Source organism: Salmo salar, chromosome ssa02, assembly GCF_905237065.1.
Source record: "Salmo salar chromosome ssa02, Ssal_v3.1, whole genome shotgun sequence".
Taxonomy (NCBI): domain Eukaryota; kingdom Metazoa; phylum Chordata; class Actinopteri; order Salmoniformes; family Salmonidae; genus Salmo; species Salmo salar.
Window position 1 is genome coordinate 54,913,132 of NC_059443.1, and position 15,468 is coordinate 54,928,599.

At 41.1% G+C, this 15,468-nt stretch overlaps 1 protein-coding gene across 1 annotated transcript in view; it reads right to left on the reverse strand.

The window, feature by feature from the left end:
• LOC106588251 (sphingosine kinase 1-like) overlaps positions 1-14,523 on the reverse strand; it is a 28,163-nt gene extending 13,640 nt beyond the window's left edge. Inside the window, exon 1 of the mRNA XM_014177092.2 lies at positions 13,883-14,523. Coding sequence (XP_014032567.2) covers positions 13,883-14,315 — 433 coding nt within the window. The 5' untranslated portion in view covers positions 14,316-14,523. The remainder of the gene's footprint in view (positions 1-13,882) is intronic.
• Between the last annotated feature and the right edge of the window lie 945 nt (positions 14,524-15,468).

Below are 15,468 nucleotides of genomic sequence, written 5' to 3' on the forward strand. Positions count from 1 at the left end.
ATTAATTTATTTCAATTGACTGATTTCATTATATGAACTGTAACTCAGCAAAATTGTTAAAATTGTCTGTCTTTGTTCAGTATAGATAAAGCTTTGTAGCGGCCCCAAATACACTTCCATTTAAAAAAAACACACCCTCACACAAAATATAGGTTGAATCAATATGGTAAACATCATGAATTTGCTAAAAAAGCCACACTGTTTTTCATATCTCATTCTAACCACATACCAACAATAGTGTTTTCGATTCATTCCAAGTTGAATTTACGTTTGCTACCACTTCAATATCAACCAAATTGGATGTTTATCGGATGTCTTTGCCTGATGGATCTTGTTCCTATGAAATGTGGACACTTTCTTAACAAGTAATGAAGTTCTGGGAGGACGAAGATGGCAGGGCCCTCATTCATAACCGTTGAGTAAATTTCACACGAAATGTCCGCATGCTCCATTTCTGAAAAGTCTGTGCACGTACAAAAATATTGGGAGTTATTGATATTTTACAGTGACTTTTTCAAGCTAAACATGCATGCTGCTTGTCCGCACACTGACACATTCTGCAAGATTGATTGCATATTCAAACAATTTAAAAGTAGGCTAAACGCTAAAGCCCACACCCCCAGATCAATTGTTGTTCACTATTTTGTTTATCAATAGACGACTAGGGTTCTATGTCCTTCCTTGGTAGTCTCTGAGATTAAACAGACAACGATATTACGCTCCCATCACACAGCAATACTGTAGCCTACCCATACTGTCAAATTACAGTACCAGTCAAAAATGTGGACACACCTACTCATTACGAAATTCAACCAAACGAAACTACTCTGGTACATTTTATTGTCAGTTATATGATACTGTCAGTTTAGGGGTTATTGAAAGACGGGACAATCTCTTTTTCTTCAAATAGTTTTCTAAATATTAACAACATTTGAAATATACAGTACCAGGCAAAACTTTGGACACACCTACTCATTCAAGGGTTTTTCTTTATTTTTAATATTTTCTACATTGTAGAATAATAGTGAAGACATTACAACTATGAAATAACACATATGGAATCATGTAGTAACCAAAAAAAGTGTTAAACAAATCAATATATATTTGATATTTGAGATTCTTCAAAGTAGCCACCCTTTGCCTTGATGACAGCTTTGCAGATTCTTGGCATTCCGTTTTTTTATGAATACAATTTATCATCATATACCCCATTTGCACAAAATACTTACTTGCCAGCTTGCAATACAATATTTCAACCACTCGCAGATGTGTGTATGCATGGTCTAGAGTTTGTGGAGAGGTGAGCACATTCTCACGTCAAGTAAATTTATTATAAATGCCAATTTTTGCATGAAAAATGGCGCTAGCACATTTTGGGGTTATATTTGGTACTTAAGCACGGTTTATAAATGAGGCCCCAGGGCAGTTCCCTCATAAATCATTTGGCATGGACCTGTGCCAACCCAGCTGGAAAGGGCCCCAACCATGCTGTGTTTTTGCCTCCTCATTACCTACAAGCCCTGTCTTGTCTGGACCCATTGACACTTCCTCTTAGCCAACCTACCCATTCCTAAACATTCCTTCATTATAAACTGGCTGTGGTTGAGAGTACCACCTCCACCTACGGTCTTGGTTGTCAGCAAGATGCAACGGTTAAGGTCAGGAGTTTTTCCAGGTGAAACTGGTCTCTAGCTGACCTGACCACGAAAGCTCTTGGCCCTAGTTATAGTATAGCCCTAGTATCCTACAGCCTATAACTAGGGTTTGGAGGTTTTCCTGGTCAAATCGGGGAACATCCAGTATAACCCATCATCAGCTAAACGACATGGCTCATTGCCACATGACACATCTAGACGAAACCAACAAAGCACACACCCAAACAGATAGAAATAAATTAGCAATCTGGTTTCTCTAGAAATAAAAACGGACATTATTCATTGTGTCCGCCTCCCCACAATGGCTCTTTTGTACCCGGGGGAAGCCACGGCTGCATTTCTAGAATCCTTATTGTGACTAATGAATCGTGATACTAGATGTTGCTCTCGGTTTGTTTTGGCCTGTTGTGGTCGGAGCTCGGAACAGATCTGTGTCCCCTTAACAATCACATCTGAGCATGCTCAGTGGGCACTGAGGTAACACAGTAGTGTGGGGGCGGATAAAGTTACAACAACACTTGCCATGCCCTTAAAAGGTCATAATCGTGTCATCCTCATTAAAGGTCAATCTCTTAATCCTCAACATCTTATGGTTGCGACATGTAGTGGTAGCAGACTACTATAAAACTATAGTCTGGTTGTTATCTGTTTTAGTCTGTTGCCCGTGGTTAAGTAGATAAACACTGATAGTATTTATTATGACACAATTAAGACACAATAAAAAAAAAGCCAATAGAATTACTGTAGAACAACGAAGGCAAATTGGCCACAAACAATTATTCGGGATGGTTAAAGATGCCATTAAAAGGCACTATCCAAACCCGATTACTGTAGAACCATCTTGACAGTGGTAAAGCAAACAATTCCAAAGCAACGCTTGCTGTCTGAGCGACATTTCAACTGAATTCACTAGTGCGGTGATTAAGAAATGTCTCAATCCGTAGACTTCAAAACCTAGAGTGAACAATTTGTCCTGAGCTTTAATGAAAGAATCACTACTCTGTTATTCGCCACGGGAAATTCCAGTTGAAATGAAAGGGAAAGGAGAAAAAAACCCTATAGAATATTTTTCTGGTCTAGGCTTAGGAAGGCATCTTAGAAAACGCAAACTTGCACAGTATTGCGTGACAGATCTCGCCTGCGACTCAGTGATGTTTCTGTTCTCGTTACACATGGAAGACGGAGCATTTGTTTATTTATTAGCTAACACTCACTTTTCCTCGAATCTGAACTGGGTGGCTTACAGCTTCAATTGACTATATAAGATGTTGGTGTAGGGTGAAGTTGCCTCTAGATACACTGATCTTGGGTCAGTTTTCCCTCAGATGGTTAAGGTTAGGATTGGGGGAGAGGAAGCTGATCCTAGATCTGTACCTAGGGGTAAGTTCACCCCTGAGCGATGATGTTCATATCAGGGACAGGCAGTGAAAGACAGTTCAACTTCCTTGACTTTCGGTTGAACTTCCAACGAAAACATTCTTTGAATTATGCATTAGCTACTTTTTCTAATGTCTCTACTAGTTTGACTGTAGCTCAAGTTCTCTGTTTGGGGAGACTGTGGAGGTATGACACAGCATTAATTGCGGCTGAATAAGCCTGAGGTGACCTAACTATCTTTATAGGAAGGAAGGGAAGGCAGGGTGCCAGGTGTTTTATACACTTGGCTGGGCCCAATATGTATTTCTGTCTGCAGTCTATGTGGTTATGAATACCTGATGTGGCCATTCTCCCTCCTCTGTCTCTCTCATTGTGTCTCTCTCTCTCTCCTTGTGTCGCTCACTCTGTTCTTTGGGAGTTCTGTCTAGGGGGAGAGGATAGTGGGACAGGGGGTTCTGCTATCCTGCTATCTCTTTCCCCCACCTCACTTACTCAGGCTCACTTCTAACAATGTTTGAACACGTATCTTTCCTCCCTTCCTTGGAGTAATCCCTGATCTAACATGATTAGTGGTGTAAGCAATGCAGAGGCGTGCTTGCTTACACCTATCTGACTGTTAGTTAGGTCAGTGATAACTTTAAAAGTAGGGAGGAAGTAAAAATGCATTTTTTTTAAATCTTCCTTAAGATGGTAAGGCCCTCATCCGCCACCTTTTAGCCTTTCTACACATTGGCTCAGCCACTTTGTGGTCCTGAGCCAGACGTCACAGTTTCATAGCAAACAGTTTACTATAATGTATGTTACATTCAGGTCGTAATACAGTTGTTTATAGAGGCTTGTTTTGACCTGAAGAAATGGTATTGACTGCACCTTCAAAACGTGGTTCTCAGACACAGTCATAACTCATACAAGGTGTCTATGTGCCTTTATGACCATAGTAGTCTGACCTAAATTAAACTAAATTAAACTACACTGGTACATTATACTGTCAGTTATATGATATTGTCAGTTCAGGTATTATTGAAAGACACAATCTCAACTTTGTCTTCAAATATTTTTCTAAATATTAACATTTGAAATATTCAGTACCAGGCAAAAGTTTGGACATTCATTCAAGGATTTTTCTTTATTTTGACTATTTTCTACATTGTAAAATAATAGTGAAGACATCCAAACTATGAAATAACACATATGGAATCATGTAGTAACCACAAAAAGTGTTAAACAAATCAAAATATTTTATATTCTTCAAAGTTCTAACCCTTTGCCTTGACAGCTTTGCACACTCTTGGCATTCTCTCAACCAGCTTCATCTGGAATGCTTTTCCAACAGTCTTGAAGGAGTTACCACATATGCTGAGTACTTTTCGGCTGCTTTTCCTTCACTCTGCGGTCCAACTCAACCCATACCATCTCAACTGAGTTAAGGTCAGGTGAATGTGGAGGCCAGGTCATCTGATGCAGCACTCCATCACTCTCCTTCTTGGTTAAATAGTCCTTACACAGCCTGGAGGTATGTTGGGTCATTGTCCTGTTGAAAAACAAATGATGGTCCCACTAAGCGCAAACCAGATGGGATAGCGTATCGCTGCAGAATGCTGTGGTAGCCATGCTGGTTAAGTGTACCTTGAATTCTAAATAAATCACAGCCAGGGTCACCAGCAAAGCACCCCCACATCATCACTCCTCCTCCTCCATACTTCACAGTGGAAACCACACATGCAGAGATCATCCGTTCACCCACACCGCGTTCTCACAAAGACACAGCGGTTGGAACCATGAATATCCCATTTGGACTCCAGACCAAAGGACAAATTTCCACAGGTCTAATGTCCATTACTCGTGTTTCTTGGCACATGCAAGTCTCTTTTTCTTATTGGTGTCCTTTAGTAGTGGTTTCTTTGCAGCAATTCGACCATGAAGGCCTGATTCACACAGTCTCCTCTGAACAGTTGATGTTGATATGTGTCGGTTACTTGAACTCTATGAAGTATTTATTTGTGCTGTAATTTCTGAGGCTGGTAACTCTAATTAACTTATCCTCTGCAGCAGAGGTAACTCTGGGTCTTCCTTTCCTGTGGCGGTCATCATGAGAGGCAGTTTCATCATAGCGCTTGATGGTTTTTGCGACTGCACTTGAAGAAACTTGAAGTTTTCCGTATTGACTGACCTTCATGTCTTAAAGTAATGACGGACTGTCGTTTCTCTTTGCTTATTTGAGCTGTTCTTGCCATAATATGGACTTGGTCTTTTACCAAATAGGGCTATCTTCTGTATACCACCCCTACCTTGTCACAACACAACTGATTGGCTCAAATCCATTAAGAAAAGAAATTCCACAAATTAACTTTTAACAAGGCACACCTGTTAATTGAAATGCATTCCAAGCTGGTTGAGAGAATGCCCAGCGTGTGCAAAGCTCTCATCAAGGCAAAGGGTGGCTACTTTGAAGAATCTCAAATATAAAATATATTTTGATTTGTATAACACTTGTTTGGTTACTACATGATTTCATATGTGTTATTTCATAGTTTTGATGTCTTCATTATTATTCTACAAAGTAGAAAATAGTAAAAATAAATAACCATTGAATGAGTAAGTGTGTCCAATCTTTTGACTGGTACTGTATATTTTGATAGACCAAAGTATCAGCAATCACACAACGTAAAGGAACAACGTCCTAATTCCCCCCAAAATTGTCATAAACTGCAACAAACTGGATTTGTCAATTCCGTCAGACACCATAAAAGGCCTTTGATTTTTACATTTATTGTCCAAGTGTTTAAAGGCCTTGATATGTTTAATTTTAACATCAGGTTATTCAAATATGTAATACAAATCTCTAAACTTATTTTTGCTTTCTAGCACTATATCATGCCCCAGGGCTAATTTCGTTAGCATTTTGGCATGTTCTTTTAGATTCAGAACATAAAACAACATTTAGAAAGCAAACTTTTTCCATTGGATCTAGCACAGCAAATACGTCAATAGTTTAAGCATATGTTGCAGAAAAGTGATTAAAATATATATTTTTTTATATTTATATTGACAAAAATATGGATCTTAAGGCGGTTCGCCATCCATGGTGAAGTTAACAAGCCACTGATGGAGTTAATAACAAATACTCAAAATACATATTTTTGCCTATTAAAAAAAAATACTTCAATACAAATATTTGTAAAATATAGAAATGATTCATTTGAAAACCCTCAATTAAAATATAACAATTTTATCTGATCTTTCAGCACTTTGACATTTTTTGGGAGTTGCAACAAAATTTGCAAAAAGTTGCAACAAATTGCACCAAAATTAATATCCTGTCTTAATCCATCGGGCAGATGGAGCTGACAGTTTATGGTTGTGACAATGGTGATTTCAATATTGTTTGTTTAAATCTATCAAAGTAGAAAGCTTTACAGACCATGATTTGTCCTGTTGCACTACATGTAATGAGGACATGAACAAGGGGTCCTTATGGTGTCACTGACCCTGTTCATTCATGATTCATTGAATTGACCAAATCTCCAGACACATTTTTTAGGAATCACAGTTTTGAAATACATTTGGTTTAAAATCAGAGAAGGCTTTTTGCAAGAGACTACACAAGATCCTTTTCAGTTAATATTCATTATTACCGTTTTAGAATTTTAAACACTTTGAGAGTTTTAAATTGGGAGCCTTTGCTCCGGACAAGGGCATATCCGGGCATTGAGCAACACATGGAATTGAATAATATTGAAAATATTTAGAAAATTCCAAAAATAAAATCTCTCCCCTTATAAAATTCCTCGAAATGTAATTTTTAATCTCAAATAATAAAACTAAATCAAATACACTGCTCAAAAAAATAAAGGGAACACTAAAATAACACATCCTAGATCTGAATGAATGAAATAATCTTATTAAATACTTTTATCTTTACATAGTTGAATGTGCTGACAACAAAATCACGCAAAAATAATCAATGGAAATCCAATTTATCAACCCATGGAGGTCTGGATTTGGAGTCACACTCAAAATTAAAGTGGAAAACCACACTACAGGCTGATCCAACTTTGATGTAATGTCCTTAAAACAAGTCAAAATGAGGCTCAGTAGTGTGTGTGGCCTCCACGTGCCTGTATGACCTCCCTACAACGCCTGGGCATGCTCCTGATGAGGTGGCGGATGGTCTCCTGAGGGATCTCCTCCGAGACCTGGACTAAAGCATCCACCAACTCCTGGACAGTCTGTGGTGCAACGTGGCGTTGGTGGATGGAGCTAGACATGATGTCCCAGATGTGCTCAATTGGATTCAGGTCTGGGGAACGGGCGGGCCAGTCCATAGCATCAATGCCTTCCTCTTGCAGGAACTGCTGACACACTCCAGCCACATGAGGTCTACCATTGTCTTGCATTAGGAGGAACCCAGGGCCAACTGCACCAGCATATGGTCTCACAAGGGGTCTGAGGATCTCATCTCGGTACCTAATGGCAGTCAGGCTACCTCTGGCGAGCACATGGAGGGCTGTGCGGCCCCCCAAAGAAATGCCACCCCACACCATGACTGACCCACCGCCAAACCGGTCATGCTGGAGGATGTTGCAGGCAGCAGAACGTTCTCCACGGCGTCTCCAGACTCTGTCACGTCTGTCACATGTGCTCAGTGTGAACCTGCTTTCATCTGTGAAGAGCACAGGGCGCCAGTGGCGAATTTGCCAATCTTGGTGTTCTCTGGCAAATGCCCAACGTCTTGCACGGTGTTGGGCTGTAAGCACAACCCCCACCTGTGGACGTCGGGCCCTCATACCACCCTCATGGAGTCTGTTTCTAACCATTTGAGCAGACACATGCACATTTGTGGCCTTCTGGAGGTCATTTTACAGGGCTCTGGCAGTGCTCCTCTTGCTCCTCCTTGCACAAAGGCGGAGGTAGCGGTCCTGCTGCTGGGTTGTTGCCCTCCTACGGCCTCCTCCACGTCTCCTGATGTACTGGCCTGTCTCCTGGTAGCGCCTCCATGCTCTGGACACTATGCTGACAGACACAGCAAACCTTCTTGCCACAGCTCACATTGATGTGCCATCCTGGATGAGCTGCACTACATGAGCCACTTGTGTGGGTTGTAGACTCCGTCTCATGCTACCACTAGAGTGAAAGCACCGCCAGCATTCAAAAGTCACCAAAACATCAGCCAGGAAGCATAGGAACTGAGAAGTGGTCTGTGGTTACCACCTGCAGAACCACTCCTTTATTGGGGGTGTCTTGCTAATTTCCTATAATTTTCACCTGTTGTCTATTCCATTTGCACAACAGCATGTGAAATGTATTGTCAATCAGTGTTGCTTCCTAAGTGGACAGTTTGATTTCACAGAAGTGTGATTGACTTGGAGTTACATTGTGTTGTTTAAGTGTTCCCTTTATTTTTATGAGCAGTATATTTTCCAACTATAAAAATAAAGTTTCCCTGCCGGACAAGGATTGTCCCGACTTTCAAGAATTCCTGAGTTAGTACATCATACTGTAAGTACATAACCTACCATGATAAGCTCAACACCAACAGACTCTTATATAGTACAATGGTAGCAAGCCAAGTCATGCTTAATTAATGCATGTACCCATCAATGCATTCCTACACATCAGATGGAGGTAGTAGTAAATCTGGACCAACCCCCATCACGAGAAAAACCAGTTTCCACATGAAAGGTTTCTGTATTATAGGTTATCATCACCCATTTGGCCACTAGCAGCCATAACACATATCTTAAGTATAATATGGAGAAGGGCTGGGCGATATATCGTGAATGCCGGTAATACCGTTATGAATCCACATACCGGTAAAGATGTTTACAATACCGTCTATAATTTTCATTTTGATAAAAATGCTAAATAAACGAAAGTTCTACAAAAAGTTGTGTCCATGTTTTGTTGAGCATTAAACCATCAGAACAGAGAAAGCCAATTAAAACCACTTAAAATTAATTTGATGCCATCCTAGGGCCATGCACTGCTCATAAAACATATTTTGAATTGGTATTACTCAGAAACATCGAATACCGCTATACTGTCAAAAATGTTGGGATATGATGTTAAAGCCTAGCCTTAATATTGAATGGATTTGTCATAGGCTAGCACATCCACTAAATGTAATTAGCTTAACTGTCTGTATTTGTGCTGGTAAGATACAAATCAATGTGTCTTGCGTAGGCTGTTTTAGTTCCCCCCGCAATTGAGTTTTTTTATATCGATCCTGAAATCGTCTCTGTATACCTACATGAACAGTCCCTCACCAACCTAAATGCATCTTATCCTAGTCTGATGGTACCTCACCAAGACAAACACAAATAGAGTAGTCTTGTACACAACAGTGTGGCAGTGGGTTTGAGCGAGTAAGCAGATCCTGGCTGAGTTGAGACTCAAACCAGACCGACCACAAAGGGTGTGGAGGGAGGAGATGCCTGGTGTGGTGATTTGTTGAGTGAGTGAGTGAGTGGAGTGAGTGAGTGAGTGAGTGAGTGAGTGAGTGAGTGAGTGAGTGAGTGAGTGAGTGAGTGAGTGAGATTCAGAGAAAGATGGGGTAGAGAGGGATTCAGAGAAAGATGGGGGAGAGAAAAAGGGGAAAGAGAGTGAGATGGGAGATAAAGATATATAGAGCGTAAGTCAGCGAGAGACAAAGTGAGTGAGAGGAGCGAAGAGGATCTAACCACCGGCTGTCATTCTCCTCTTGAGTGGTGTCTCCTGGGTAACTTCGGCAGTGGGGTGAGATGGTTGTGTTGAATTTTAAAAAAACGACTGAAGTAAAAACTTTACATATTTTTATAACCAACAACTGACCAGATTTTTGCATTTGATAGTTTAATTCTATCACTCAGATTTAACTAAAGACTTGCAGCTTACATGCCTTACAGTACACTGTAAACATGCAACGTAACATAACAGCAGATTATAGCCATGATACTTTACAAATAAAGCTGTGTAGAGGAAGCTGGATACCCATCATGAAAACCCACAACCACATAGTGAGAGACTGCCATTCTCATAGATGATAATAGACCATGTTGGTCTTCGTTGAAACGTGGTTGAAGCATTGTTGTGTCATTAGCCGAATAGAGAACACGAAAAGAACACAGCAAGCCATAAACGTACAAGGACATTCACATTCTTTTCATTCTGTTCATGTAATTAAGATCTCATTCAATGTGCTGTACATTCACATTCTTTTCATTCTGTTGATGTAATTAAGATCTCATTCAATGTGCTGTACATTCACATTCTTTTCATTCTTTTCATGTAATTAAAATCTCATTCAATGTGCTGTACATTGTTCTGTGTAGCCATGAGGAAAAAACGGATCCAAATTCCTATCAACATTATTGAGTGACAATGACATTTTGCTGATTTTCCGTCCAGCTTGTGTGTGTGTGTTGTAATTCCTCTTTTTCTTTCTATAATTTTCACTGAGTGGCCTGAAACACTAAGCTGCTGTGTGAGCCCATGGGTCTAAACAGGGAAGGCCCCAGAGAGGTAGGTGTGTGTGTAAGTGAGAGAGATGGGCTTAGTCAGAGGTCTTGACAGCACGTCAAGGCTCACCATCCAGTTCTGACTTAGAATGTGTGGACAACTACAAATACCTAGGTGTCTGGTTAGACTGTAAACTCTCCTTCCAGACTCACATCAAACATCTCCAATCCAAAGTTAAATCTAGAATTGGCTTCCTATTTCGCAACAAAGCATCTTTCACTCATGCTGCCAAACATACCCTCGTAAAACTGACCATCCTACCGATCCTCGACTTCGGCGATGTCATTTACAAAATAGCCTCAAATACCCTACTCAATAAATTGGATGCAGTCTATCACAGTGCCATCCGTTTTGTCACCAAAGCCCCATATACTACCCACCACTGCGACATGTACGCTCTCGTTGGCTGGCCCTCGCTTCATACTCGTCGCCAAACCCACTGGCTCCAGGTCATCTACAAGACCCTGCTAGGTAAAGTTCCCCCTTATCTCAGCTCGCTGGTCACCATAGCAGCACCCACCTGTAGCACGCGCTCCAGCAGGTATATCTCTCTGGTCACCCCCTAAGCCAATTCCTCCTTCGGCCGCCTCTCCTTCCAGTTCTCTGCTACCAATGATTGGAACAAACTACAAAAATCTCTAAAACTGGAAACACTTATCTCCCTCACTAGCTTTAAGCACCAGCTGTCAGAGCAGCTCACAGATTACTGCACCTGTACATAGCCCATCTATAATTTAGCCCAAACAACTCACTTCCCCTACTGTATTTATTTATTTTGCTCCTTTGCACCCCATTATTTCTATTTCTACTTTGCACTTTCTTCCACTGCAAATCTACCATTCCAGTGTTTTACTTGCTATATTGTATTTACTTCGCCACCATGGCCTTTTTTGCCTTTACCTCCCTTATCTCACCTCATTTGCTCACTTTGTATATAGACTTATTTTTCTACTATATTATTGACTGTATGTTTGTTTTACTCCATGTGTAACTCTGTGTTGTTGTGTGTCGAACTGCTTGCTTTATCTTGGCCAGGTCGCAATTGTAAATGAGAACTTGTTCTCAACTTGCCTACCTGGTTAAATAAAGGTGAAATAATATATATTTTTTTTTAATCTTGGAGAACGGCCGACAAGAGTCCTCAGGGAAAGGACTGCTGTCTCACTGCTGGGGCCTCCGAGTGAAAAAACACACACGACTTTCCATCTCCCTCTTTCTCTTCTGCTTTTGAAGTAGAGGAACAGATGTATGAACACAGAGAACTCAATGCTACCTATTTTCCTAGAAAAACCAAGAACTAAAAGCTGAACCATGCCCCTTAGCATTGGGAATAAAAGATAACTCTGTATCAGTGGAAATCTGTGGTATATTGATCCGTTTTGTCCAGGATCGATAATATCCCATAACATACAATAGTATATTATTACACCCAGTCAACTCCAATAGAATATCAATGTGTGCAACGATGTCTATATAATAACAATATGCTGTCATCCTAGTATTAAATTCCATTTGATATGCTATGTTGTATGATTACACCATGTTCATTACTATACCCTAAATCTCTAAATGTGTATTGTAATGCATGCTGTTGTCTGTGCAGTGCATCTGGTTTGTCGAAGGGGCCATTGGGTAAGATATTAGTAATGGTATTGAGTGTGCTGGAAGTGACCTGCTTTGTTGCTGAAATGAGAGGCCCTTGAGATGTGGGACAATGATGCCTACCTTATTAATTTATCCGCACTGTGTCCCAAATGGTGCCCTATTCCCTGCACAGTGCACTACTTTTGACTGGAGCCCATGCAATAGGGTGTCATTTGGGACTCAGATCCATTTCCACGCTACAAATGCACTGTAATGACATGGGTGCCGCGGGATATGTTGATTTACAGGCAGACGAACAGACGGTAAGGCTCCCTAAAATGGTATGTTGTTTTATGGTAATAAAATGGTTGTGTAAACGTTGAGGCGATATCATTGTCAAGTTTCAAAGGCAACTATAATATCCATGGTACAGTATCTTGCAAAGTTGACTTCTAGCTCATCTCTCCACTATCTTGCTTATTGGACAGTTTGATCATTGTAGTTAGATTGTGCAGCAGCCCACCGCTCGCCCACCATTAGATTTGACGGCACACAGGCATAAATTCGTGTACTGCGTAAATAGAAATACCTCACTTTGCTGAGGAAATTCAATAGCTCACATCCTTTGATAAAGGCTCTCTATAGAATTACCAGTTACCTCGGTTATAGGCTACCTTAATCTGTTAAGTTAGTGTGATTGGATGCCTAAGCTATAGACTTACATAGCACTTTCCTTCTGAAAGGATCAATCTTGTATTGGTTCCCTGCATTGTTACCATGTCTACAAGGTAAGAGACAATGACGTGGGTTGACCCTTGTTTCTGAACCTTCCAATTAAAGTGCATTTTTCCCACTAGAGTAATTATAGACTTATATCCCTTAGCACTCATACCTTTAGTAGGCCTATTGCCTAGATCAGGGCTGCCCAACCCTGTTTCTGGAGATCTACCCTCCTGTGGGGTTTCAGTCCAACCCTAATGTAACACACCTGACTCTACTAATTAGCTGCTCAACAAGACTGAATCAGGGATGCTTAATTCGGGTTGGACTGAAAACCTACAGGAGGGTAGATCTCCAGGAAGAGGGTTCGGCAGCCCTGGTCAACAGGGCAACACCTGTTCGGCAACACCTGATTCAATTCGTCAACTAATCATCAAGCCGTTGACTAATTGAATCAGGTGTACCAGTTTAGGGTTAAAACAAGGAGAGAAGCATGTTGGGAAATCCTGATCTGGATGGGTTTTCTCTGTTAGTATTTCTCTATTAGGCCAGGGGTATTCAACCCTTACCCTATGGAGCCTGCTGGTTCTGTTCTATCTGATCATTCATTCCCAGGTTTAAATCAAAATGAAAAAAAAAAAGGAACTGGATTCAAAGTCCAGAGTTGAGTTTGAGGGGGTTAGGCTATTGTTATTCTAGATGTTGTTTTGTTGTTACTGTGGCCTGTTAAAGGTTGCTTAGTGAACATTCTGTAATTTGAGTCTGTCTGACCAGTCCTATTGTTTTATTAATTTACGAAAATTAGTTTAAAAAGGTAATAGAATAGCCTGAGACATGACACTGATAAGAAAGTGCGGAACTTGCTCCACAACAATAGACTAGATTACGCAGAAACAACCCTTTGTCTATGACTAAATAATGTGCACTAGACAGGTATACCGACTTCATAAATAACATGAATGTGATAAGCACAACGAGCACTTTCCTTAACCGATGAGAAAATTATACGAAACTATATGCTTAACTAATTTAATGAATAACTTGCTCACGATTTCTCAAATGTTGCTGACGAACAGAGCTCTCCCGGATAGTGCCAGCCCATTTCTCTGCCTCCTCCAGGTTGGCGCGTGGGTCTTGGAACAGGGCCACCCGAAAGCACTGCTCGACCCGTTGCCTGGCCACCCCAGAGCTCATCCATCGTCTTTTAAAAGGGTAGAAATAGACAGAGAAGTACGCTCCCGCGTCCGCGTTGTCAACTGCGCTGAAAGCCCGGCAGCCGACACAGTCCCTCAAGTTGAAAACCACCTTGCTCCGTCCCGCAGGTGTCGACGTGATCTTCTGAATGGTGAGGTCCCTCTCGGTTAAACTCACCGCGTACCTCACCTTTCGGTTGCCCGTGGCCGTGAATTCCCCGTACTGCAGAACCTTGGTGATTCCGTTGCGATATGATGGAGGGTCCGATTCGGTTACCTTCGGGTCCATCCTGCGCGCAGAGGGAGGAAGGGACGCGATCCGCAGACCTGCTTGCGCGTGATAGGGGGACGCACACAGTCATATACCGGCTGAACAAGCAAGCGGTCCGCAGGGCAAGAGACTGCGAGTGATTTCAACGCAATTAAGATTTTTTTGCCCTTTGAAAAATGTGTCAGGTCGCTCTCTAGTGATAGCATTGAGGAACGACAATTAAAGCGTTGTGCACTGCGCCTGTACCAAAAGTGATCGCCTAGATTTGCCCACGAAATAAGATATACATATATATTTTGTAACAGTATATTTCACATGGGACCTGTCAACGAATTACATTATGTTCAGAATTTTTCATCAGGCCCTGTCTACAAAGTGTATGACAATTGTGTCATTTCGAAAGAATGTAGCCTACATGGGCTCCTCTTCGCTAATCAACGCACCAAGCGAGCAGGAAATGGGGAGCGGAAAAGTGGAGGGCAAAGCATACTTGTCATATCAGTAGAATCTCAGGGAAAATTCCAAATTTGTCTAGACTAGTCTGAAGAAGTGTCCATTTTTAGAAGACGGTCTTAAGCTACTTTAAACCCATGCGTAAAACTGGTCAGCCTTGCCATCTATACAGACTAAACGGAACATGTTTCCCAGTCCTGAAGTTATTTCCGGGAGAAGAATGCAGCAGTCTAACATTCGTCTCAGCCCTTCATCCCAAAATCTCTTATCTGCGGTCTGTGTCCACAGCGCGCTTTCTGGAGGAAGCTGAGCTTGTGTTGTCACCACTAGAACCAGAAAGAGGGAGTGGAGGAAGCTGCCACTTAGTGCGGCTAGCCAGTGCGTTACATCGGTTAGTTTAATGTTATGGTCAGTAAACGCCTCAGTGGCCAATGTTCCTTTCTCTAGAAATGAAGAGTTTAATTCCAAAACGCTATATATCCCTTTTCAGAAATGTTGGTAACTTCAATTCAGATAGCAAAAAACAGGGTTATTTGTCTAAATGCAATATATGTCTCACTCTCAGAGAAATAAGTAGACTGCCAGGCTTTACAGTCAAATGTATTAAATAACTACCTTTTTGATAAAGACATGTACAAATGATACCTTTTGTGACGTTTTTCAATAAAGTGATTTGAGATCTCTATGTAAATCATTTAGATTTGACATTTTATGCATT